The sequence below is a fragment of the Pseudopodoces humilis genome, chromosome 3 (genome assembly GCF_049639895.1).
Source record: "Pseudopodoces humilis isolate 2021_Gansu_Grassland_sample_001 chromosome 3, ASM4963989v1, whole genome shotgun sequence".
Taxonomy (NCBI): domain Eukaryota; kingdom Metazoa; phylum Chordata; class Aves; order Passeriformes; family Paridae; genus Pseudopodoces; species Pseudopodoces humilis.
In genome coordinates this window covers 85,136,989-85,163,409 of record NC_142202.1, presented here as the reverse complement: position 1 = coordinate 85,163,409, position 26,421 = coordinate 85,136,989, and the positions used below count along the sequence as shown (strand labels likewise).

Genomic DNA, 26,421 nt, shown 5'->3' with positions numbered 1-26,421 from the left:
TAGTGTCTGAGAGGGAAAAGACCTGAATTTCCATCTGCCTCACATAAGCATTTTATAGGCTATATATAGGCTTCAGCTCTTTCCAGAAGGGTTGGATTAGAGGCAAAAAAATGCAGCAAGCTAGAATTGATCTGACAAAAAGGATGTTACTGGTGAGCAGACTCTATAACGGAGTCCTCAGCAGCACCAAAGGGAGCCGATACAAAATGGAGGAAGGGGACACATAAAGACGTGGTATTTTGAGGTACAAAATGTAGAGGTGCAGTCTTGGTCCCAGAAAATCAGCCCGCGCTGTGCTTTTCTGCAGGTACTTTGGATCCAACTCTGACTTCTCCAGAGCATCTCACCACCTACACAAGAGCGGAAAAGCACCAGTTTCCTCATTGTAAGGTCTCTGCTGTCTGTAAAGCTTTATTTCAGATAGGAACACGTACCCTTGGAGAAATTTCAGAGGGCAAGTTCCAGCTGTGGCAGTATCCAATCAAAAGGCTGCAAGAGCTTTTTTTCTTTCCCCAGCACTGGCCTGGAGAAGGAGACAACTGTCCTGAGGATACAAGGTGCCCCAACTTCATGGACACTGGCAGATACCTTGGCTGTGTGTTTTGGAGTATTTACTATTGGTGGGTTGGTAAATACAATGACAGGGGTGTTCAATCCCACGGACGCCGGCAGATCCCTGGCTGTGTTTTGGGGTATTTACCGTCAGCTGGAGAGCCGGGCTCCAGCGCACCGCGTACCCCCATCTCCTGCCGGGCCGGGCCGGGGAGGGGCGGGGCGGGGCGGGCGGGGAGGGGCGGCACGCGCACAGGTGCGGCGGCTCGCGCCGGGCCCCGCCCTTCCTCCGGGCACCCCCTGGAGGGCGGGGTCACGCGCCGGCGGATGGATACCTCACCTGCTGTCGCCAGGTGACCCCTTCTCCCCGGGCACCGCTCCGTGCCCTTCTAAAGCCAGGACGGCGATTGCTGCTCTTTGGGAAGCGCCGCGTAGGGGCGACATCGCGGCGCGGCCTGGCCTTAGGGACCCGGCGGACTATTTGTCACTCCGGAATAGGGGACTGTCGTGGCCAGGGTGGGCGTGTGCGCGCGCGCCATCCAGGCAGCGGGCGGGGAGGGAGGCAGGCGGAGGCGTCCGCAAGTAGTTCCGGTTGAGGAAGTCGGCGCTCGCGGCCGCCGGTTCCCGTGGCCGCGCCAGGGCAGGAGCGTTCCCGGCCCCGCTCCGGCCCCGCTCCAGCCGCGCCATGGCCACCCGCTCCTGCCGGGAGAAGGCGCAGAAGCAGAACGAACAGCACCAGGCCATCCTGGCCAAGCTGCTGCGGGAGGAGGACAACAAGTACTGCGCGGACTGCGAGGCCAAGGGTACGCGGGGCGGGGGCCCGGGGGCTCGGTCCGGGCGCGGCGCTGTCCCGGCGGGTCCCGGCCCGGGGCGGCTGCGGGTCTCGGCTCGGGGCCGCGCCACGTCCGCAGGGGCGGCGGGACCGGCGGGCGGCCCCTCCCGACAGCGGGCCCGGGGGCGGCAGCGGGTCGGGCTCGGGGGCAGCGGCGGGGCGGGCAGGCAGGCAGGCAGCCTGAGCTCTCCGTGTGAGCCGCGTTCCGCTCTGCCCTGGGTTGGGCTGCAGCCCCGCGACCTCCAGCGAGGAGCCCCCGGCCGAGCTTTATGCAATGACTGGCCCAGCCCTTTCCTGAAGTTTCACGGCCGCGTCCGCTTCCTGCGCTGCCAGGTATCGATCCGGAGCGGGCTGTGGCCTTCGGGAAGGGACTGGCCGATGCCAGGGGTAGGTGCCAGATGAGTTGAACGTCGAGTGTCCAAAACAATATGCCCTGCCATGCTGACTCAGTCAGAATGCTAGGCTCTGTGAATCTGGATGTCTGAGTCCGGTTAAATATGTCACAGATGTGGCTTTGGCGATGAATGGAATTTTAAAGATGATATCACTTACAAATCTTACAGTGCTTTAGTCTAATTTTTTTTTTTCCTGCACGAAAGTAGACATATATTTGCATTTCTGTTTACCTTGGATTCTGTGGCTTTCAAATGGAAAACTGTAGCACATCCCTCTTTCATCTAGACTCAATTTATTAAGATCTTACTCTAGTTAAGGTGACTGCACAGTAAGTTATTAAGTGTAATGCTTCCTGAATAATAATTGGGAGTTCACACTGTATGATTAATGCCAGAGCTGCCTTGTTCAGTCCTTCTCATAAAGTGGAGGTGAAGTGTGAGTGAGCTTCATTTGAGTAACCAGAAATGGCGCTGTTTGTAAATTCCCCCATCTGTATGTGCTATTTTTTTTCACTATGCACTCAAGTCATGCTGTGCACGATCAGAAGGGAGGCTATATTGTCCTAATATAAACTCTTAGAAGTAGATGATAGGAATTACACCAAAGATAATGGGTCTTTATGTTTGTAAATAACTCTGCCTAACCATTTCCTAACACAGCTCCTCTTGCCCCCTGACAGCTGGTTACCATGTAAATGACTCTTCGTAACCAGTGACTTTCTGGAAAAAGCACGTTTGTATGTTTTATGTATTATTGGCACTTTGTATGTCCATGCTGAATGCTGCTTGGTGTTGCTTGCTGGTGGAATTCCATATGTAAGTTGTTCTATAGCATAGGCCTGAGGGCTGTGCTGCTTAAGATTAGAGTCCAGAATTCTCCTATTACTTGTCCGAGTTTTCTCTTTCTATCTCTCACTTAGTCAAAATGTTTGTAAGTCCCTGTAGTCCTCAGTGCTCAGTATCTTTTGCCCTTTCAGTTCAGCAGTGCTGATACTTTCGGTTTCCTTTTCCTTATATTTGTGTTAATGAATGTTTTTATTCACTGTTCTTTTCTTTGGTGCTTTCTTTTGTAAGATCAAGCTTTGGTGTATCTTGAATTTGGGGGTTTTTTTCTGTTCAGTTTCTAGAGGACCTCCCAATATCTTGACCAGGCTGTCTTCTGCTAGTACATACTAATTCATTTTTCCAGTTTCTAATACTTAGGTACCTACTAAAATCTGATGGCATTTTTGAATGTTTCTTGCTTTTCTCTTTTGCTCAACTTCTGCTTTGCTGTCTCTCTGTATGCCAGAAGCACAGCTTGCTTTCACCCTGTCCCCAGGAAAGCTGGCATGAAAATACTGGGTGATGCAATGTGAGGGACTTGTGGTTTGGTGGTTTCTATTTATTCTGTTCTTCCCTTCAAGTTTAATTTGCATTTGCTTCATCCTGTTGTATCAATTTTTATTTTGAATTTTGTATCATATTAGCTTTGTAGTGCTATCTGACTTTGCCTGTACTGTGTATGTTTGGGTATTTTTTATAGTTGGAAGAAAGAGTGTGGAATGGTCAATTGGCTTTAGTTGCAGCTCTTCTAAAGGCACTTGACTGAGATGTGGCCATATATACACTGTTTGTGAGATTTCTTTCTTGAAGTTTAGGAACTTTCCTTCTGGGAAGGAGGGTTGTGTGAACAGTGTTGAGATGCCTCCGATATACCCTGAAGTCTGGATTTCTGTCTACTTCCAGAAGACAGCTCAGAAAAAAGGAAACATCAGTTGTTAAGTTGAAAATCAAGCTTGTTAGGGTCATGCAATGCCACTCTTGAACTCTTGCTTATTATATTAGTCTTTGTTGAAACTTATTTACCAAAAGAGATGAAAAAGCTGCAGCCAGCTGTTTTTTCCTAATGTGTTTCATGTTTAATCCATGGTGTTTGAGTGCTCATGACTTGCTGCTGTCTGGCAAAGCTGCAGTTTTGCTAGTCCTGGAATGCAGAGCTGTCTGAGGCAGCAGCTGTTAACCTCTGTTAGCTAACCAGAGCCTGCCAGCTGTCTGGCATTCCCCAGCCTGTGAGGTCTCTTTCACCTCCTGCAACACTAACAGCATCCCTTTCATCTCTGGTCTTGTTCCTTACTAGTCTGAAGCTCTCTATGGTCAGTTCACTGGAGAGCCTCTTCATCCTGAATTCTGCAGAAATTAACACTTGTCAAAAATGTCAAAAAAAGCCATTTGTCATTAACATGACAAAATGTTTAGGATTTCTCTTGTCAGTCCTAGTTCAGCATGTTTTTAGTTTTCTTAATGTAATGTATTCTTTTTTTCTTTGAAATGTTGTCCATTCTAGTTTCTGTTACTTTCCTCTCTTGTGTGAGCTTTGCTTCTTTGTCTGTCCTTCTCCATTCTATTGCTCAGTAGGACCCTCCAAGTTCTGTGTTTTATTTCTTTTTCTGTTCACTTAATTGTGGGGTAACATCTTCATGATTGACTGTAGTTGTTTTAACTCAGTTGTAGTTGTCTTTGATCTTATTCTGGCAGTACTTAAAAACATTGTTTTCAGTATGGTCGTTCAGATAGCTGTCAGTTCAGCATAGGCACTTAACTGAAAGTAGTTCCTTTTTCTCATCCTAGATATTATACTATCTCTTAAACCTGAAGTATTATTTTTACCCTAGGCTTCTTTTCAGATAGTCACATCCAAAGATTGTGGAAATCTTGCAGATTATACTTGCATATCTGTTTTAACTGCTATTCTTTGAGGCTCTGGGAATTCTCAAGAATCTAGATATAATTTAAAATCATACAAATATCCTTTTGACCCTAAAAAATGTAATGTGGTCCTATTAGCATATTTACCACTCATTACTTTCATTGCAGCTACTGTTGAGCTCTTCCTTCATATCAATAAGGCTTTTTTGCTGGCTTTTATTTCTTACTTCAAAAAGGTGATACAGGATCTTACTACCATCCCATCATTTCTAAGTTACTTAGTTAGTTTTCCTTGCCCAGGTATAGGGCTGCCATATGCATTGCCTGCAAAGAAGTTTGAAGCATGCACCTTTCCAGTATTTATTGCATGCTTGCTTTGTGTAAGAATTACAAAAGCTATTTCTTGGTCACTCTCAAAATAATCTTTCTGTCATTAGCAGTGGTCTTGTATCAAGAACAAATCCATCCTTTGATTTGTGGTCTGCTTCTTCAAGTGTGAATGGTATACAGATACATTGGATGGCTTTGTAAGGTGAAGAATACGGCTGAGGACAAATCTGCCAGAGCAGCATTAAGTAATAATTAGGATTGCTGACCCTGACAACAGTTTCTGGAAGTGATTTTTATTCTGTATTTGCCTTTTGCCTGTTTAAGTAGCTGCTATGAATCTGACTGTTGCTGCTAAAATGTGTTGGAAACTACCTGTTGTAGGGCCATACGGTAGTTGCCATGTGTCATCTTCAAATTGTAGATCTTGCAGCTGTCAGAAAGACTAGATGATACTTCTGTGGGGAAGAAGCCTAAAAATTACAGGTTCTGGAACTGTCTTTGCAATCACTGAGACTTTTGAAAGAGTGAGGAGGTTGGAGTGACATTTGACAAGGCAGTTCCTGTCTGTGTACTGTCTGTTCTTTACATCCCTATCTGAACAGCTCCCTGCATAAGGCAATAGATGTCTTCCCAGTGTTGCATTACTGGGAAGAAGTTACGCTACTGTTTCTGATACTTGTAGGAAATAGAAATGAGGTGTGCTGACAATAGCTTAAGCCACCCCAAGGTCTTGAAAGAGAGGCAACTGAAGTGCCTTTGTGATCCTTTTGTTTAGATAACTAAGTAAAGCTGGCAGGAATAGGAAGGATATAGGAGAAGCTGTATCAGGTATGTAGACTATGCTGAAAGCTATCGTGAAGCATTTGAATTTTTCTTTTCATTGTAGAGGGAGGTTAATACATTTTTTTAAATTGTTGTTTCAGTGCTGATATTTGAATCCCTTAGGCAATAACACAGATCTTGGAAATCTGTCAAATGAAGCCGAAATAAAAAAAAATACAAACTGTTAACATCAGTCAAGGACCCTTTGACTACAGGGGCTATAATTTGCTGTTTCTGTGTAGTTAGTACCTACTTATAACATGCTAGAAGTCTTCTAGACTTGTGTTCTTATTGCTTGGCAGCAAGGCTTGTCTTTTTAGGATGCTGGTATTAAATACTGAATCACTGAATACTGAAGTACTTAGAAGTTCAAGTGTGTGATGAAGCACAAAAGGAGATTAGTTTCAAATATCATTAGGAACAGTAATCATAGTCCTATGCTCCCCATTTACAGAGACAGTCACACTAGACCAAGTCTGATGGCCTTCAGTTTACAGGCTTGCTTTCTTAGATGGACCTTGCTTAGAAGTCCTTCGATTCTGCTGAGTGTCTTGTCCCCTTCTAAGAAAAAACAATGTGAATGTTCTGACATACCTTTTCTGTCTGTTGTGCTTGTATTTGGATACTGCCTTTCATACCAATACATTGACTACTGAAATCTGTAAATTCATCTCCCTATCAAGAAGGCAATTACCTGAGCTGTAAATCAACTGCTTTAGACTTTTTTCAACTGTAATCAAATTAAAATAGCATAATTGGAAATTGCAGACCTTAGTGTAAACAATTGCAGATGTTTTGGGCCTTCAGAAAAGCTGAATAAATTTTTGTATCAGAGAAAGTGTTCTGGGTTTGGTTTTGTTTTTGTTTTTTAATGTTTACTTACTTTGTGCCAGATAGTGCATAAAGCCTGTTTAAATGATCTCTTACCGAAATCCTAGTACAAAGATCCACATTGACACTGTTGCTTGTTCAACCAGATTAAAATTGGTTTAATTTGGTTATAATATTAATGAAAATACTTTTCAGTATTTATAGATGTACTATACAGTCATTGAATATTTTTGTGTGACTGAAGACTTAACCTTCTCTCTTGAGAGTGGCACTTGGTATAGGCACTTGGTATAGGCACTTGGGAGCGGAGAAAGACTGGACAGGGAAGATTGTGGTACCAACATTTGTGTAGCTAAAATTTAACTTTAACTTCCCTAACAACTAACCAGTCACAAACATGGTGTCTCTTAGCAGTGAGGGATGGAAAAAAAATGGTTTAAGTGGATAAACTAGCTATGGAAAGAAATCTGGAATATTCTAGATATGTTTACAGCTGTTCAGACTCTTTTGTGTGGACATTCAAGTCTTGCATATGATCTCTTCTATGGCTGGGAGACCAACTTAAATATTTGTGTGTGATCATCACTTCTTGTGAAGCTGCTTTGCTGTTTACTTGTTTGATGTCTGGTCTTTTAACTGTCTTAATCTTTCCTGTATGCTTTAATAGATAGTGTACTTCTTTCTCAAGCATATGGGTTACTCTTACAGCTCGCTGCCCTCAGCCTGTGCAAGGCATCAGCTTTTGCCTCAGTGTCAGTGTAAGAAAGAAAGCTTTGTGACAGCTCATTGACAGAGCTCACACTAGGGCAAGGCACTGGCTGCTGTACCTCCTCAGGTGATCTTTCCGGTCTTCCTCCTAAGGTGGAGAAACCCCTAAGAGGACACAAGTGGGAATAGAATGCAGTTGGATTATGCTGGAGGTCAGTTTCACATGTCATCTCTGTTGCAACTTCTAGCCCTTTATTGAAGTTCAAACAAAGTAAGAGTTTACTAGTAGCTGTTTGTGCTGTATGCATATTCTGTACCAGTTGTTGCAAATATCAGATGTTACTGCAGGTCGCTCAGGTCAAGAAATTCCTTGTATTTCTTTGTGTGTTTCTGTTGCAGGGTTCACGCTGCTTCTGCGAGATAAGCTTGGTAAAGATCATGTGAGTGTAACAGACTGGAATATGAATTGACAGATACAACTGGAGGTGTCTGGCTGTCCAGTGAGGCTTTGCAATATCCTTCCATAAGGAATAATGAAGGCAAAGCATTTTGATTCAGGGTTGTTCTTACTTAAGCTTAGCAAATGGAATGATATATCTTGAACTCTAATAATAGTAAGGAACTTTATCACTAGAAGTCCTAGTTATAATCTGATACCTAGCTAGTAGTTTTCTGGCCTTTTTGTCAAAGATAGTGCCTTCAGAAACCCTTAGGTACCAGAAACTCACTTCAGTCTCCCTTGGGGCTGTATAACCAGGATATTTTTTCCTGATTTCCTGCTACTAAATAAAACTACTTCAATGCTCTCATTCGGTGTGCTCTTACCTGTTAATGACACTGGTTGGATGAGACTGAAACTAAGTAATTGACTGACATGTGGCCATATATACATATATAATAGGAATTAGTTGCTGTTGCAGCCCTGAGAAGGATAATTGTCTCCCCCAAGAAAAGAGCCCTTAAGACACCTCAGTTGGTAAGAAAAAAGTATAGCAGCCTTATCTTAGGACTTCTGAATGGGTGTTGTGCTGTTGAGTGACACTAGTGCACTAGTGGGCCCTGTAAGGAAGGAGATTGTTTCTATCTCCTGACTCTTACAGTGCAGAAAAATATTTTCAAATAAGTCACAGGAAATATGTTTAGCTTGTAATAGAACAGGGTTATTTGCAAAATTGAAGGCTTTTTACCCAAGTGGATACAATCTCTACTCTTCAAGACTTAAATGAGCTCAACTGGATGAGATCCAAAGCAGCATGATATAACTGAACTTTGCTTTGACAAGAGGCTGGACTAGGTGACCTCCAAAGGTCCCTTTCAACCTCATTATTTCTGTGACTGCTAATAGAAATATTTGTGGGACTTGTTCTTTATATTTTTATTATGTTGCAAATCTGTTATTATGTTACATTCTCTGAGGTATATTATACAGATCCAGAAATCCTTACATGCTTAGCTGCCCAACGTTCAGAAGTTACTGGCAGTCTAAGCTGTTTCTGTTGTGTGGACCATAACAATGGGACAGTTCCTGAAGAGTGATTATTGCTGTTGATGAGACTGTGCTCTTGGCTTTTTAAAGTGCAAAACACCCCAGTTCTTTTGGTCAGGGAGCATACAGAGGTGTGTGGAAGCTGCAGTTCTGGCACTCTTCAGTGACATGAAAAAGCTGCTGCTGCTACAGGATGCTGTTTATACCACTTGGTCTTTGTTTTATTCCTGAATTTCCTTTTGCAGAATGGAAAGATTCTGTCTTCTGTCTGGTTTGAATGCAATAAAGAGGAAAGAGCAACTGTGCTGCAGCCTTAAGAGGTCCTTGTACATGATACAGAGAAAGCAATTAGATATGTCTATGTGATAAGACTTTTAGGGAGGTACCCTTTCCTGGAAAGGTGACTCCCTCTTTAATGCGTGCATCCTATAGGATTTAAGAGAGTCAATTATCAGACATTACTCAGGGAGTAGTCAGCAGTTGATTTAGCTCAGGTGTCACATTGTCTTAGACTGGCTCCATAAGGTTCATTTGAGCATGATTCAGCTTTACTTTAGGAACTCTGGTGCTTCGCTGTGTCTCTTGTGGCCACAGCTAAATTCTCCAAGACATAATGACTTTGCCTTGTGAGCAAGTAAAGTTGTTTGATGATATCTTATTTTCATGTTGAGGTGGTTCTAAAGAGTTAGGCTGTTGAACCCATAACATAGTTAAATCCATCTGTGCTGTACTGTTAGCAAGTTGTTTTCAGATATTATGGCAGAGTAAAATAAGTTAGGACTGAGCTATGTTTTTTATTGGCATTGGGATAGCTCAGCTGGAGGACTGCAGTGGGTAAGTGCAGGTGCTTAGGAAGGGCAGGCTGGTATGATGGTAAAGGGGAGTTGCCATTTGCTGTGAGAGCAGTGGGGCTGCTTTACCTGGAGATGGGTGAGCCAGCTGAGAGCTTATGGGTCAGGCATGGTAATGAGGATTTCCTCAGGCAACTCAAGCCTAATGTTCACAGGCTTTCTTGCTTTTAGGGTACTTGGACAACCCTTATTATTTCCTAGGGGGAAAGCACAGCGGGGAATAAGTAATCAAGGAAGCTTCTGGCATGCATGGATGCCCACATCTCAATACAAGTGGTTGAGGGCCTGTTTCTTGCAAACAAGAATTGATGGGTTGAGGACGTAAAGCTTAGGGGTAGTCTTGGCTATAGTGGTCATGAGGTAGAAGAGTTCAGGATCTGGAGACAGTGAAGCAAAAAGTAGGATTACAACCATAATCTTCACAAAGGAAAATTTTCTTCTGTTCAAGGATCTTGGAAGAGTTGTTTGGTAAATGGTTCTGAGCACAGAGAGCCAGGAAAGCTGGTTGACTACTTCTTTAAGCTCTAGTGTGACATATTGCAATTAATAGGAAATGGTATAGAGGCACCTGGCATCCTGCTTGAATGAATGAGGAGCTTCTGAAAAAGCTCAGACACAAAAAAGAAGCATATAGCAGGTGGAAACAGAAACTTGGGGCCCAGGGAGAGCCTGGAGACATCATCCAAGCATGCATGTGTCCAGGTCAGAAAGCCAATGTCCATATGGAATTTAATCTTAAAAGGTATGTATGAATGGCAACAAGGGAGGCATTTACAGCTAATTGGCAGAAAAAAGAATTGAGAAAATGTAGGCCTGCTGCTGAATGGGGAGGGGAGCTTCTCATAAGAGATGTGGAAACAACTGAGATATTCAATGTCTTCTTCATTTTGTTCTTTACTACTAAGATTTGCTTTCAGTATTTCTAGGCAAGGAAAGTATACTCTCAGTTAGTAGAGAAGAATCATATTTGAGAATGCTTGTAGACACTGGCTGTACACATGTCTGTGTAATAGAATCCAGCCAGGAGTGGGATGGGGTGGCCAAGGTAATTTTGTGGTGACTCTCATTAACTAAGGTCATGGTGACTAGGGGGGTGGGTTTTGGGGGCTGGACTCAAGCAGATGTCCTTACTGTCCCTGAAGAGGGCAAGAAGGAACATCCAGGGAACCACAAGCCAGTCAACTTGACCTCTGTTCCTGGAAAAGTGACAAACTGAATAGTTCTGAAAACACATGAAGAAAAATGATGGGCAATAGTTATCAATTAATCAAGGGGCTGTAATGTGTGACCAACCTGATTACAGCCTTCCACACCGAACCAAGCTAAATGACCAGCTTGGTGGATGAGAACAAAGGCTTTTGGAAAGTGTCTTGTAGCTTCTTCTTTGTTAACTTGATGAAATGCTTTGTGGATGAAGACACAGTGAGGTGGATTGAAAATAGCTTAGAGGCTAAAATGCTAGGCTCAAGGTGGTGATCAACATCCTAAAGTTGAGTGGGAGGCCAGTCCCTTTCGGTGTAGCTCAGGGGTTGTTATTGAGGCCAGCACTGTTTAACATCTTCATTAATAACCTGTGTGACAAGATAGACCCCCTCCCTTGGCAAAGTTGATGGGATGCAAAACTGGGAGGAGTGGTTGATAAACCAGATGGATGTGCTGCTTCTCAGGAGCAGGCAAGTGATTAAGTGGAAGAAATGAGCCAACAGGTTCAACAAAGGGAAATGCAAAGCTCTGTCCCTAGGGAGGGGGTGTTGGCAGTGCAGAATAGATGCTGTGGATCAAAAATTGGTCATGAATCAGTAATGTACCCTTGCCACAAAGAAGGCAAACAACATCTTGGACTGAATTTCCAGAAGTGAGTGGTCAGTGTCTGGGAGCAGGGGATCCTTTTCTCAGCATTGGTGAGACTGCATCTGTAGTGCTGTCTCGTTCTGGGCTCCACAAAGAAACAGAGACAGACAGGAGCAAGTCTAGCAAAGTGGCATGAAGGGGAAGGTCAGTGTGCCTTACAGTCAAGTAGAGACTGAGAGCACTGAAGTTGTTTAACCTGGAGGAGAGAAGGCTGCTGGGGGTTCTTGTGCATGTATATAATAAATACCTGGTGACAGAAAGTAAAGATGATGGAGGCAGACTTGTCTGTGATATCTAGTGACAGGACCAAAAGGCAGTGAATGCAATTGGAAACACAGGAAATTCCACTGACAGATAAGGTTTTATTATTATTTTTACTCCAGGAAAGGCTGAGTAGGATCACGTTACATGGAGAGGCTGTGGAGCATGCAGTGTGGAAGCACCAAAAATCTGACTGGGAACAGCCCTACTCAACCTGCTGTGTGTGCTCCGAGCACCAGGGCTTGGACTAGCTGATCTTTAAGGCCCCTTCTAGTCTCTGCTACTTTAGATCCATTTCAGTTGTTTTATCACTTACAAGCTGATATGGAGTCCCATTGCAGATACCATGTAATTTGTTTCCTCTTTACCCCAGTGTGCAAGTATCAGTCTGTGTCAATTCAAAGTAGATTCTTTGTTTAAAGTTGAAGTCTTTTATGAGAAAGTGATTAAACAGTAATCACAGAGCTTTGCATTTTCAATAAATACAGAAATCTAACTGTCATTTGTGCATCCAGAGACAGAAAGGACCAAATCTAGTGTTTGAAGCAGGTGGAAATTGAGATGCTATGGTAAAAGGGTTACTCATCTGCTTAAAAAAGGTTACTCCATATATATAGATATTTAGGGAACAAAAGGGGTTCTGTCAAGTGTTTGGTCTTAAGTGAGAGTTTAAAAAATGCAGCTGATCCGAGATCTCATGCTTAAGAGTCTCACAGAGTTTTGAGAGCACATTTGTAGAATTGATAACTTCTCAAGAAACCTTAATCCCACTTTGAACTCATACTCACAAGTTAATATTCCAGACTGAATGCAGATGACTGCTTTGGTTTTGTATTCCATTACTCTTCTGGTATCTGAAGAAAATGATATTTTGAGGAAAAATACTGTACAGCCACAGTTTATTTTCTACACAAAGTACAGAAGATCACTTTGGAAAAATAACTTGCACAAAAAACACTCCTAACTTTCTCTCCATTTTTTTGAAATGCAAATCTAGTTAAATCAGCTGTGAAGAACACTACTTAAAAGTAAATTTGTTTTTTCCTTTCTCAGTCACATTTAGCTGATATAATGATGTTTGAATATTGATGATTGTCTGTCATGCTGGAATGTTTAACTATGTTAGTTTGAATTACATTTAATTTAGTATCATCACACAGGAGGCCAACATAATTTTACGAAGCAAGTAGGTGACTTTAGAAAAATGCAAAGCACATTTAAGCCTTGAATGTGTGGCATGATGCATTTGAATTGGATATAAATAAGTTACTTTGTGATTTTAAAAAGACACAAAATTTTCAAATACTGGACTGAGTTTTTCGTCAAAGAGATGATGAAATATACCTCAGAGCTGTTCAGAACAACTGAACAAAGCCCTAAGCAGCATGATATAATTAGATCTGATTGAAACATCAAGTTAATCTAAGGGACCTCAGGAAGTCCATTTATGCCTAGATTATAGGTATAAACATATTTTTTGTTCACTGACTAAGGAAATAGGAAGTTGTTTAACACCTGCTCTTTAAAAGATACATCTCACAGAGTATAGATACCTTCTGTTGAGTGTATTGGCCCAAACCCAGCTTCAGGCAGGGGTGTTGAAGCACTCCAAGGTGTGATCCATTTTTTGAGACTTCGGCTGAGTGCTGTGCTGGGGTGTAGCTACCTTGGTGTGCAGCTTCTGGGCATTTGTGGGAAGGACTTGTGTCTATGACACTGGAGCTTCAAGTGGAGAAAAGGCATTATTCTGCCTGTTCTCTTCAGCCTGTTCTTTTCCTCTGCTCTTCTGTTAATTCAGTACCCTGAGCTCCACTGAAAGTTCTGCTCTGAAGATCGGTAATATCATTACAGTAAACTCAGGGGTCAAGACTAGAGTTGCGTTTGTGAGGTAGGCCATTCCTATGCCTGAGAATTGTGGTATATTAGTGTTTGAGGGTGGGCCAATAGGCTCTCTGTAGGTAAGAGAGATGAATGGTACAGCCTAAAACTCTACTTGATCTGATCTGCATAACCTGAAGAGGAAATGAGACAGTATGTACAGGAGGAATGTAGAAGAATGTCTGCAGTGAATGTGGATTTTGTGGATGTGGATGGCAGAGAGAGTGAGTGAGAAAACACATGGGTTGAGATAAAGACAGGTGAAACAAAAGCTGTGCCCACAAGCAAAGCAAAATACATAATTAATTCACTACTTAGCATCAGCAGGTGGGTGTTCAGTGTTCTCCAGGAAAGCAGGGTTCCATCACATGTAACAGTTGTGTAGTTACTCCAAATATCTCTCCTTTCTCCTTTTTACTCCAGCTTTTATTGCTGAGCATAGTGATGATGTGATGTCCCTATGGTCAGATGGGGTCAGATGTCTCAGCTATATCCCCTTCTGGCCTCTTGCCCACCCCCAGCCTCTTCACTGGCAGGACAGTCTGAAGAGCAGAAAAGGCTTCAGTGTTATGCAAGCACTGCTCAGCAGTAGCTAAAACATTGGTGTGTTATTGACACTGTTTTGGTCACAGATTCAGAACACACCACCACAGAGCTTTCTATGAACAAATTAACTCCATCCCCACACAAACAAATGTAGCAGAGAGGATTGGTAAAAGAAACAATCTGGCTGGTCATTATAGATGATTTCAGTGTATTTCTACTCTCTAGAACCTGAAATTTGGCACTTAACTTTGCCTGCTCACAGCTTGAACAGGAGCACTTTTCACTCAGTATAAGCTGACTGGGTGGCCAGGCCCAGAGAGTGGTGAATGGAGTCACTTGCATCTGGTCACTAGTGGGGTTCCTCAGGGCTCGGTATTTGGTCCAGTCATGTTTAATATATCTATCAATGATCTGGAAGGGTGGATTGAGTGCACCTGCAGTCAGTTTACAGATGATACTAAGTTGGGTGTGATTGTTGATTTGCTGGAAGGAGGCAGGGAAGGCTCCACAGAGGGATCTCAGCAGGCTGTATCGATGGGCTGAGATCAGTTTTACCAGGTTCAGCAAGGCTAAGAGCTGGGTCCTGCCCTTGGGTCACAGTGCCCTGCAGCGCTACAGGCTGGTGCAGAGCAGTTGGAAAGTTGCCTGATGGAAGGGGACCTGGGTCTGCTGGTTGACAACAGCTGGACATGAGCCAGTGTGTGCCCGGGTGGCCAAGAAGGCCAATGGCATCCTGTCCTGTCCTGTGTCAGCAGCAGTGTGGCCAGCAGGACCAGGGTGGTGATTGTCCTTGGCACGGCACTGGTGGGGCTGCACCTCAAACCCTGTGTCCAGTTCTGGAGCCCTCACTACAAGAAGGACACTGAGGTGCTGGAGTGAGTCTAGAGAAGGGCAGCAGAGCTGGTGAAGGGTCTGGAATGCAAGTCCTGTGAGGAACAGCTGAGAGAGCCGGGGGTTGTTTAGCCTGGTGAGGAGGAGGCTCAGGGGAGCCCTAATCACTCTCTACAGCTCCCTGAAAGGTGGCAGCCACAGGTGGAGGTTGGCCCTTTCTCCCAGACAGCCAATGACAGGACAGAAGGAAATAGCCTCAAATTGTGCCAGGGAAGGTATAGATTAGGTATTGGGGAAAATTTCTTCACTGAAAAGTTGGTCAGGCATTGGAACAGTGCTGAGTCATCATCCCTGGAGGTATTAAGGAACAGATAGACGTGGTACTTGGCCATGTTTGGTTAATGGTGGAACTTTAAGATCTAAGATATCTTTTCCAGCCTTAAAGACTGATTCTATGGCTCTTGAATAAAGAAGCTTGAATCTCTGGTTTCTCTGCATCTTTTTTAAAATTTTGGTTCTTGTTGGAGGGGTTATGGGGGTGCATTTACCTTCCTTGTTAAGTATGAGAGCACATCTCTGAAGTCACTGAGGACTGCATAGAGTTTGTACAGCTTGTGGCGTGTTTACTTAAGGATCTCTTCAGTTATATTTGAGGAAAAATGGTAAAGGGAAGCTGATTCATGCAATTGTTAGGTAATGTCTCTGGTAGATAAAGGTTCATTTTTGTTTATGGCAAACAGCCTACATTATAAGACTGTCTTGCAAACAAATCTTATCTCTGAGGTTTTTGTCATAGTTAAAGAACTTAATGAGTGAAGGGTCTTTTTGAAGCAGGTGTTTATATAATCTTTATCCTTTGCCTGGATATGCAAAGGGGTTGTTACATCCTAACAGAGTAGTGTAGATTTATTCATTTATTTTACTTTTCAGTCATGCTTTTACTTAATGCTTAGCTATCAGCTTATGATAACATTTTGTAAGAGTTCAGTTCCCCATTTTCCTTTTATTTCTGTATATAAAAGGAATATAAATTGTAAACTTAAAACAGTCAGTGTTTTAGCATTTCCTTGCTGACAAGGGAAAAATTGCATTTAAGACCTGCTCCAGAAGCTTCCTTCTAATACTGTAATATGCTAGATAACCTTGTCTTTTTTAGAAAGTACCAAATGCTGCTAACAGGAGATGACAGCTTGCACACCTTATAATTGCAGCCTGAACTCTGGCACAAGCAGTCTTCATGAGTGAACAGGCAGTATAAAATTGGAGCACTACCCCTTGGCCAAATTGAAATTTTATTTCTGAAGCTGTTAGGTTATTCAATATACCAGGGTTTGCACCCCTGTCATCTCTGATACTTGGGGCACGGACTTCACTTTCCAAAGGGTGCTGTAGCACCCACAGGGCTGGTAAGGAGGGCTGTGGCTGTGTCCTGTGTACTCTGCTTGTGTTCTCCCTGTACAGTCACAGACACGTGCTCAGGCTATCCAGGAGTGGCTGCCAGCCAAGGGTCGGGAGCTGAGCTCTTGACAGTTCAGAAGTTATTTATGATTCTGCTTACCTGGGTGGTGTGAGGATGGCTGAAATCTGAGGTGTGAAGTACTTCAAGTCAGGAATGCAAACTCTGGGAGATGGTTTTAAAGGAAGTTTCCTTGCAAAACACTGAGTTAAACTGATATTTTCATTAAAAATAAGTGTTTTATTTATTATATAAGAGGTAGGTGTTCTTTTTAAATGCTGTCATCTCATTTCTAAGATAAATAGGAGGTCTTGGTGATGTTTTGGTGAACAAATTCCAAAAAAAGTCATGGTCTCCTTTTTCTTGTAATTTACATGAGGAGGGATGAATGATGTATGTGTGTATATAACTTCATGGTGAACTCCAAATATTGTATTTTATTTCACAACTTAGCTTTTATGTCCTATAACCACCTGATATTTGATAAAATTACTTTATTTTGGAAAAGGAAGCTTATCGTCTCACAGTCAAAAAGATTTTTAATAGCTGACTGTTTGTTAATAAGGCAAAACTTTCTTTCACTTTGTCACCTTACAAGATGGCTTGCGCCAAATGGCTGTTAGACAAGAAAAAGACCTGTTCATTTCAAGAATAAACAGACATTACCTGTGTATCTCTGATAGCTAATGTAACCAAACAATCCTCTGACTTACAAACTGCACTTTCATATTCCACACTTAATTTTCTGTATGAAGCTTTTGCTGTTTGAAATTACCTGGATGCACTCCAGAATTAAAATTGTTATGAAGCCAGCCACTTGATTTTGTGGCTTAAACATAGAATTGAAGGTACATTCATTTCACTGTACTACTTTTCAAGTTGAGGCTTGACAACCCTTGAAATTTCTTTGAAATGCTTTTAGCAACTTTTGATGCTAAAGAAGCAAGTGGACAAGTGAGCTGAAGGAATAATTTTAACTGATACATATTTCTCTGTCTGACTTATAGAGGTGGGACAGGGTTGTGCAGGGGAAGAGTTTCATTCATGATACTTCTACAGAGCCTCTTTGGAGTTATTAATAGGTCTCCACTTAATGGATTTTTTGATGGCTTTCATGAAAAATGGATATCCAAACCAAAAGACAAACTTGGAGGAATTCTGCCCATGAAACACTTTACCACCTACCAGACACTGGCTAAAAATAGCTAAGCAATGCCTCTAAGACTTGTCTTCCCACTATTCCTGTAGTATTCCTTGAACTATATGAATTTAGCTGATATTAAACTGGGCTCTGGAATAGTGTACTTGAGTTGTCTGCCTTCAGTGCAACTTCCGGCTGTTGAGTTTGATTTTATTTAAAAATATGAAAACAGCCTGTTACAAACAGTTCTGTCACACTTTTCTAAATGTGGTAAATTTTAAGTTCTCAAATTCTGGTACTGACTCTGAACACAGGCTTACTAAGCCAGCTGTAAGAGACTGCTAACAACTACCATTTATGCTCTCTGTTGCCTTAGTTTATATAAAACAATATTTTGCTGCATACTTTGACGCCTTAAAAGCATGCAAAGACTGAGTTTGTGTGGATTTCCCAGTTGTGGATATGGAGATAAAGCAAGGAAGCCTCTTCTACTCTAAAGGAAATTATGCTTAATGTGGAGAGTAGATGTGATGTGAGAACATGCTTCAGGCTATTTGTTTTGTTTAATCAGAAACTAATTCAGTGGATCAAGTGATGAGTAAATAGTCCTTTATCAGTAGTCTCAAAAGATTTAAGGTTCAAGGGCCTTGAAGAAGATTTCATAGAATAAAGATTCCTGTACTGTGGTTCTTGCATGATTTCCTTTCCTTCAAGATATTTATGCAACATCTTTTATTTTTTCAAAGATTTTCTTAATTCACAAAGTCTGTTTCAGTGGACATTAACTTTGCAATTAAGCTTTTCGTGTTGGGGGTGGGTGGGTGCTGTTTTCTTCAAAGATTTGTTTCAATTCCCCTACCCCATCCAGCCTAGGAGTCTGTGAATCAGAAATGGAGATGGTGGATCTACCTTTTGTATGAAAAATTAAGCAACTGCCAATGAAATTAGTAAGAGATGGTCTTTGAATCAGCAGGATTAGACTGAAAATTCATGATAATAAATTGTTTGAAGCACTGCAGTATTTAGATTGCTAGTGTATTATTTTGAGGAGAGAAACTTGGAGGGATCTCTGTAAGTTCGCCTCGTTCTTCTGCTCTTCCCTGAGTAGCCACTGGAGAAGAGACTGTTTTGTGTTGACTCTGATCTTCTTGTATTGAATTGAATTACATAAAATACAGCTGCTGCTTACTTGTTTTCCTTCTTTGCTCTCTACCTGCTATGTAAGGATGCTTGTCTCCTGTTCACAATCTTTATTTGTATCTCAGCTTGGAGTAGTTACAGTTGTTTTTTAAAGATACTCTTTCCTAACTTGGTTGAAATCTTGAGTAGCAGAGCACCTGGCAGTATGAATTGGGAGTGGGAGTAATGCAAAGAGAGAGAGCACTGCATGGGTATGCTTGGATTGATGCAACGACTGAGGCTTTCTTTGGCCAAAGTGATAAAAGTGATAGCTTTTGGGAACTGGCTATCAACCACTCAGGGTAAGTCAGGTATGTAGCTTTTCTTGTAGTTAATTCTGTGTTCCACAAGATGGAGCCAGTTCTTTGGCAAATCGAGTCTATCAAACAGCAGCAGGATTTGGGGAAACAATAAGAATTAAAGTAACTTCACTGCGCTTTATGGGTAAAGGACAGGCAGGGTGCTGTTGAGAGAAAAAAAGGAATTGTAGCCTGTCAAAAGTCTTTCAAGATGTTAGCCCAAGATAAGTTTTCTACAGACATTTTCAGAGATGCAAAGTTAGTACTCTGTTATGTGTAGTACTTGGCTTCCTTCCTTGTAGAATTTCTAACTGGTAACTGAAAGAATGTAAAGTGAAAACTAACTTTGTGTTTATGTTCCTCTATCATACAAATATTATTTAAAGCTAGTTTTGACAAGCTTTTTTCATTTAAAACTTTGTCTCAAAACTTACTAGTTTCTGGCAAGCTGGTTTACATATTATAAAGGATTCAGATTTGTTTCCTGGGATGTAAAACAGTTGTCCTTCCCTTTGACATGTAAAATTGAAAGGCTTCATGCTTGCTTTTTTCACCTCAATTCAGACCTCTGTGTATAATTTAAGATGTTTCCTGAGAGGGGTCTCCACCTGTATTCAACAAAAGGAGTGTTTCAGTATTAATTGCAGTTACAGTAAGCTGAACAGGTGGTGGACTGATGGAGGGAAGGAAACTCTGAATTGGTGTAATTAGGGAAGCAACCATCATCATTCATCTTCATAGTCAAATCTGCAGTGATCTTATTCTTGCTTCTTTGTGGATGTCTCTCAGTTATTCCACATTCAAATACTTTCATTTTCTCTTGCCTCTTTTTAGTTTGTTCTGGTCTCCACTGCTTGCTTTGGGATTTTTGGGGGTTTGGTTTTTTTGGGGTTTTTTTTTTTTCTTTCTTTCTTTCTTTTCACTTGTTTTTTTCCTAGCATGTTTGTATGACAGGTTCTCCTACTCTGGCCCAGTCTTGCTTGATCACGTATAACATTTCTCGCTAATTTCTTACTGATGGTTGATGTTGCAACAGGTGGAAGCTGAGTGTTGACTGAGATGTTGAAAACAGCTAAAAGATTTTTAAACTAAGTAAATGGAGCACTGAAGTAATGTTTGACACTATTGACTCCTTGGATTCATATGCAGTTAGTTTGAGGATTTCACATTTTTTGTAGTTCTGATAAAAATACTTTTTCCTCAGCATTTTAAATGAACCGTGTTGTGTAAGCCTTGTTTTGTATTTGGTGCAGTACTATGCTTGTGCTCATGCAAAATAAAACTTGAGCAGTTGGAGTAAAACTTAAATCTTGGACATACAAACAGTAATGTACTTTGTATTTTGTTTCCTTTGAAAATGCACTATACCAGCTTCAGCATTACAATTCCCATCATTATTCTTGCCCAAATATGTATGTCAGCTGAACTCACAAATAGATGGCTGTATCGTGTAGAAGTGCATTAGGAGAGTTTGTCAGCAATGTGTGAGTTTTTATTGTGGCTTCTTCAATCGGCTTCTTTCTAAAATAGTGGAGCAGAACACTCTCCTTACTGAGTGACTTAATGGGGACAAAGAAAGTGGTGTTTGGGAGTACGTGCACATACATTAAGCACTTGTGAGGTATGAGTCCAGTTTAAATAATATGGAGAGATTTGTCATCAAAAATTGCATCCTGAAAAAAGAAATGTGTGAGGGAAAAGTGGGAAAGATTTTGAAATGTGTTGAGAGAAAAGCTTTTGCCTCACCAGAGAATTTGTAAAAATGATGCCTTTTTCACAAAATTCACACTTTGATGTGCACTTTAGAATGAAAGAATGGCATGTGAGATTGGATAACTTTGAGCAATTTAAAAATTGGCTTGAAATCAACTTATCTGAAGACTTTTATCTAAAATTATGTAAATTGCTTTAAAGCTCTTTATTGCTTAAGTTTTAAACAGCTGAAGTTGGTTTTTGAAATGTTCACAACTTTTTAGTAGCTGTAGATAATTCTGTGAGTAGGGAGACTGTTGGTTCTATACAATAACTGTACTGGCATGGAAGTCTACTGTAAATGGAAATAAACTCTCCAGATTTTTTCTTATATTCAAGAATTATCTAAAACCTCTAAAAACTTAGTTTTAACAGGCTACATTGTTTCTTGGTGGCTACGTATTTATTTTGTTCTTAGAGCCCAGATGGTCTCTAATAAAGGACTCCTTAAATACCATGAATATGTCCCACTGAGTTCTGTTTCTATGCACCTGATTGAATTCTAACATATATTTGGGATGTCTTTTTGGTCAGTTGGGGTCTGATGTCACTGCCTCTCCCCTCCTGGCCTCTTGCCCACTCCCTGCCTGCAGGGTGGGAATGGAAAGGCAGTCCTTGACTCTGTGCAAGCACTGTTGAGCTGTAGCCAAAGCATTACTGTTAGCAGCACTCTTTTCGTCACAAATCCAGCACATCTCCATAGGAGCTGCAATGCAGGTGATTAACTCCATCCCAGCCAAGTCCAGTATGGGGAAATGTTGCTTAATGTTTGCCATTTAACATGTAATAGCGAAGACTCCAAATTAATTTTTGTGAAGCTATGATGGCTCAAATACTTTCTGTTTAGCTCTTTCAAGAAACTTTCACTTGTGCTGTGTTTAAATTTCCAGTCAAAATTAATCACTCATTTTCATGAAGGCAACTAAATTACAGTTCTCAGTAAGACTAAACACACACGATAAACTTTGTGGGCTTAAAAAAAAACCCTCATTATTTTAAGGATTTCTTAACTTATATATGACCTAATGCATTCAAAATCTTGCCATGATTTCTCTGGAAGACAGCACACACCTTCACAGCCTCCTGCTAAGAACTGAAATGGGAATTTCGGTCTAACCAGTAGACAGTGTATAGAAATATGGAAAAGAAAGTTTAGAGTGAAGAAGAAAAGATTCGATTCTTATCTTGGAAGCAGCAATCTGTCTTAGGGTTGCTGAAGTTTTTTGCTTTATTCAGCTGGGCAGTGTTCCAGGGACTTCACAGTATTCTAGTATATAGTCTAGTATAAATGTTGGTCATTTTCAGTCCTGTGGCTTTTTTCCTAAAATTAACTTTAGTAAAGGATGAATGATACTGAAAATATTTTCAAGCAGATATCTATATCTTAGATGACTGAAGCAACTTCAACTGTATTTTTATATTGGAGTGGTGCAGCAAGCTGCTGAAGTGCACATTGGCCCTCGTAGTAAAAAATCAAATGGCTTTCAGAAGAACGAAATTACAATTCTATTAAAACTTATGTCAAATGTGACAAGTGTTTCATGTTATTATTGGCTGACTGAAGTTGCAGTGTATAGTGCAGTTCTTGTTAGGTAAGATAGCATTACTAACGATATATAAAAGTATTTTAAATAGTATAAAAGAGCAGTCATCAAGATTCTTGATGGACAATCTTCATTTCTGAAACCAAATATCTATCTTCTTAATTGGCTAGCAAATGTACCATACAGCAGTTAAACCAGGTTAATCCTGAAAATTTTTGTAAAGGAAATCAAACCTTTAAGGACCCAACAAAAACCTGTAAATATTTCTGTTAGTGCAAAATATTTCTTGTGTACAGAAATAAGGATCCTGACTTCATACAGAATTGACAAAACTGTAAATTTTTTATTTAATCACTCTGAATTACTGTTAAACATTTTTCACACAAAAAGGTTTGCAGCCTAGACTCTAGTTGACTATTTGGTTAAGTCAAGCATAGTTGGTTGGATGCACACACAGAAAATATTTTCTGACTTTTCTTGCCTAGTGCTTGAGTGTGGCTATGATTGATTTGGATTAGTGAAAACGTTTTTCATTTGAAGTGTTTAATATTGCATATTATCATTACTCGGAATTAAATTCAGAGGTTACACATGAATATTTTTGTCTATCCTCAGGTTTGCCTGTTATGCCACTGTTTAATTTATTCCTTCATTGCTTAAATATATTTGATTTTCCAAATTTATTTAATAAAGAAGCACAAATTAATGAAATTGGAGCTTTTGGGAAATTGCTCTTTTCCAGGGGAAAACCATCTACTTCAAAAGTTGTCTTACTTTTTGTTAACAAAGTTTCAATTGTAATATTTTAACTACAAGGTTAATAATCTCTCTGTTTCAGACTTCAGTCATGTCAAATCCTACTTCCAGTCTTGTCTCATTAATGTAGAATTTGCCTATCTGGGATCTCATAGCTGAGACAGTACCTGAAGAATAGGAAACTCATGTGATGTATAGTTGTACAAACTCATCTGCAGTAAAAAGTTCATAATGGTTGTATAAACACCCCATAGGGATAAAAACCTGGACAGCATACAGGTACTGTTGTTAAGTATAGACCTATATATAGACCTTCTGTCTCTGTAGTAACCTGATCAAAACTGGCTCCAGTTTTTAAAAGACACATGGGACACTTCAGGGGAAAAACTGAAGAAGCTGTTGGGTACACAAGACTTTATCTTATCTGCTTCTAAACTGTCATGACTGAATTAATCTTTTGCATAAACTGAGGTACTTGATCTGCCTTAGTGGAGTGGCTAAGAAGGCTTTTTTATTAAGTTTCTTCTGGTGCACTATTTCAGCTGAAACTTGATTAATAGGTTGAGGCAAATGACCTGCAAAACTCTATCCTGGAGCACTAAAACTAGAAGTGGTATAAATTTTTAGTGAGGTCTTCCTGTAATATAAATCTACCAAGTATAAGAGTGAGTTTTTTATAGAGGGAAATAAAAAGGTGAGTCAATAGGTTGCTAGTTGTTGAAGTATTTAAGACACAGTACAAACAGTCTGACCATTCTTATTTGACTAGTAGTAGCTGTAACATAAAATTGCCATGTGGGAAAAGATGTGTTCGTTTTGGTGAGTAATTCCTAGATCTTTTGACCCTTGAAATCTAATTTTATGATAGTAGTACTTGAAAACTGCCAGTCATTTTAATGATTATGGTCTTAAAGGCCAAACAGTGGGCATCAAGTGCTCTGACTTTTTGAAATATTGAAAAAGATAAATTAAAAGCAAGATAATTAACCAAAATATTGCCAGTATTTCCACTAGTAAGAGTAATGCTTCTTGCAGCAAATATGGGGGTCTGTGAATGTGTCTTGGGATTCTCAAATACCAGTTCTAAAGAATGGAGTCTAACTGAAAGGATTTCTCCCGCTTCCTTGTTTTGGCTAGTGCTTGAGCAGTGCTTGAACACTATCAGAGCTTTTCTTTTTTCCTTCTGTTCCCCAGGGTTTAAAGGCTGAGTGGTGGGTGGGCAGGAAGCACAGCTGCTGTGTCTGCTGACTCTAATTGACCATTCTATGCCATGTGATAAAGCAACAAATGCTCAAGGAAAGGAAGAAAGGACAATCTTGGTAATAGGGTGGTGTCCAAAAGAAGTGTTGTAAGTGCTGAAGTGCAGCTTTCTAGGAAGTGGTTGGACAGCTGCCTGGCCATGGGAAGTAATGAAGAGATCCTTTATTTTCTTTTTTTTTCCCGCTTTTGCTTCACTTAATAAAACTGTTCTCAGTCTGCAAGTCTTCTCATCTTCCTGCTCTTTTCTCCCTGTCCTGTAGGAGAGGAGAGTGGGTGAGGAGATCTGTGGGTGTTTGCTGGGTCAAACCAGCAGACTGCCAAACAATTCAAAGCGAAAGATCAGGAGAGGAAAGCATAAAGCCCTTTTATAGGTCCCAGGAAAGTGTTCATACAATATATTGATACTGAAATGCAAACAACTGCAGTTGCAGGAGTTGTCTAGGTGCACATGTATCGTACAGAAGCAGAAAATAATTGCCTGAAATGTTTTCCAACTCTTCAGTATGCTTTCTTGCTTTTTGATGGTAATTATTTAATCTTTGAACTCCTTAGAGCTCAGAACTAGATGGACTTCAAAGTAGTACTTTTAACAGTGGTGATGTACAGTGCTGGAGTAAAATTATATAAATGTGTTTCATTAGAAAATGAATAGTAGCTTCAAGTGAAAAATCCTAAGTGTCACTGTGATAATTCAGACCAGCATACTCTGTCTCAAACATACCAGCACAGCTGAGAAACAATCCTGATTCTGTTAGAAAATCAATTTGGATGTGAATGATAGTTTAGAAATTAAGGATACTGAACATACTCAGTTTTCCACCATTCTTAGATGGATATTTTTATCCATTGGTTTTGCAAATCTCTGTATAATCACTTCCTAAGAGCTTGCATGCTACTGTTATAGAGTCTGTGTTATATGAGGTATTTGTTACATTAATATAAGATTGCCCTGCATTTGATTTCAAATTAAGTACAGATGCATCTCTTAAAAAGATTTTAAATGGAGAAAAAGGAGCAACTTCTATTGATTTCTGTTGATGCTTCATCTGAGGCATAGCTATGAAGATTATTCAAGATGCAAGCAAAAATCTTGTTGCTAGTAAGCCGACTTTAGAAAGTTTGTTGTGTTGTTTTGGAGGTGGGGAAGTGGACACAACATACAACTTTCTAGACACATCTGACCAGTTCATGTTTTGTGACATTATTTAGAAGTAGAAATCTGAATAAAAATGTTAACAATGGAAATTGTTTAAAGTGATAGATATTTAGGAGAAGCAGAGGTGAGCCTTTATGCAAGCCTGTTCATTCACGCTGTTGGTATAGAATTATGCCAGAGAAAATCCTCACAGGATATGGAATTTTGAAAATATTTTATGTATTTAAAATGTTTTATTTCCCCATTCCTTTTAGGACCAAGATGGGCTTCTTGGAACACTGGTGTTTTTATCTGCATCAGATGTGCTGGAATACATCGAAATCTTGGGGTTCATATATCAAGGGTCAAGTCTGTCAACTTGGATCAATGGACACCAGAGCAAATACAGGTAAAATATCTTCAAACATGTTTCCAATTTGGAAAGGATGTCAGGAGTACTTCTGAAAGGATTTTCATGTATCATATGTCTACTGTAGTGAGCCTAAGTTCATAAAATTCACTTCAGAAGTTGGTTTACCTCTCATTTCTGTATCATTTTAGAGGTATTCTACCCTGCCTCAGGGACTCCGAAAACTACTTTTGGTAATTTTATAGAAAAAGTGTTGTAAGCCTTTTTAGTAAGGGGCAGGACAGTAGCACTCACATATGTGTGATGCCTGTTGTATTATTTTGTTGTCTCAAGCATTGACTCTTCCAGGTATGCTCCAGAAGCCTTTTCCTGCCATAAGGCAAATTTTATTGCTCTTTGTCTTCCTGGTCTGTAGAGCCATCCTGAGAGATCAAAGCTTGTCTTTCCATGGATGGGTTAATTTACACTGCAAACAGCATCAATGTTGCTAGCTTTGTCCATCACGTCTGGGCAGGCAGCTGTCCTGTGCCATGGTCATGTCACCCAAGACATATGGCAACGGGGAGGTCTCCAAGTTAAAAACTTGTAATGTCATTTAAGCACTCCAGTAGCGTTCTGACCGTTTCAGAGTTTAAAGTATCTATGGATATGAGTTAACCGTTTTCTA

The 26,421-nt window shown here is 40.7% G+C and overlaps 1 protein-coding gene across 3 annotated transcripts in view; it reads left to right on the top strand.

The window, feature by feature from the left end:
• The first annotated feature begins 985 nt into the window (after positions 1-985).
• Positions 986-26,421, top strand: part of SMAP1 (small ArfGAP 1) — an 89,863-nt gene continuing 64,427 nt past the window's right edge. Inside the window, exons 1-2 of one of the 3 annotated variants that reach the window (XM_014263655.2) lie at positions 986-1,355; positions 25,660-25,793. In XM_014263655.2, the coding sequence (XP_014119130.1) occupies positions 1,238-1,355; positions 25,660-25,793 (252 nt within the window). In that variant the 5' untranslated portion in view covers positions 986-1,237. The remainder of the gene's footprint in view (positions 1,356-25,659; positions 25,794-26,421) is intronic. The other 2 variants (XM_005518133.3, XM_005518134.3) reach the window with 2 other exon arrangements.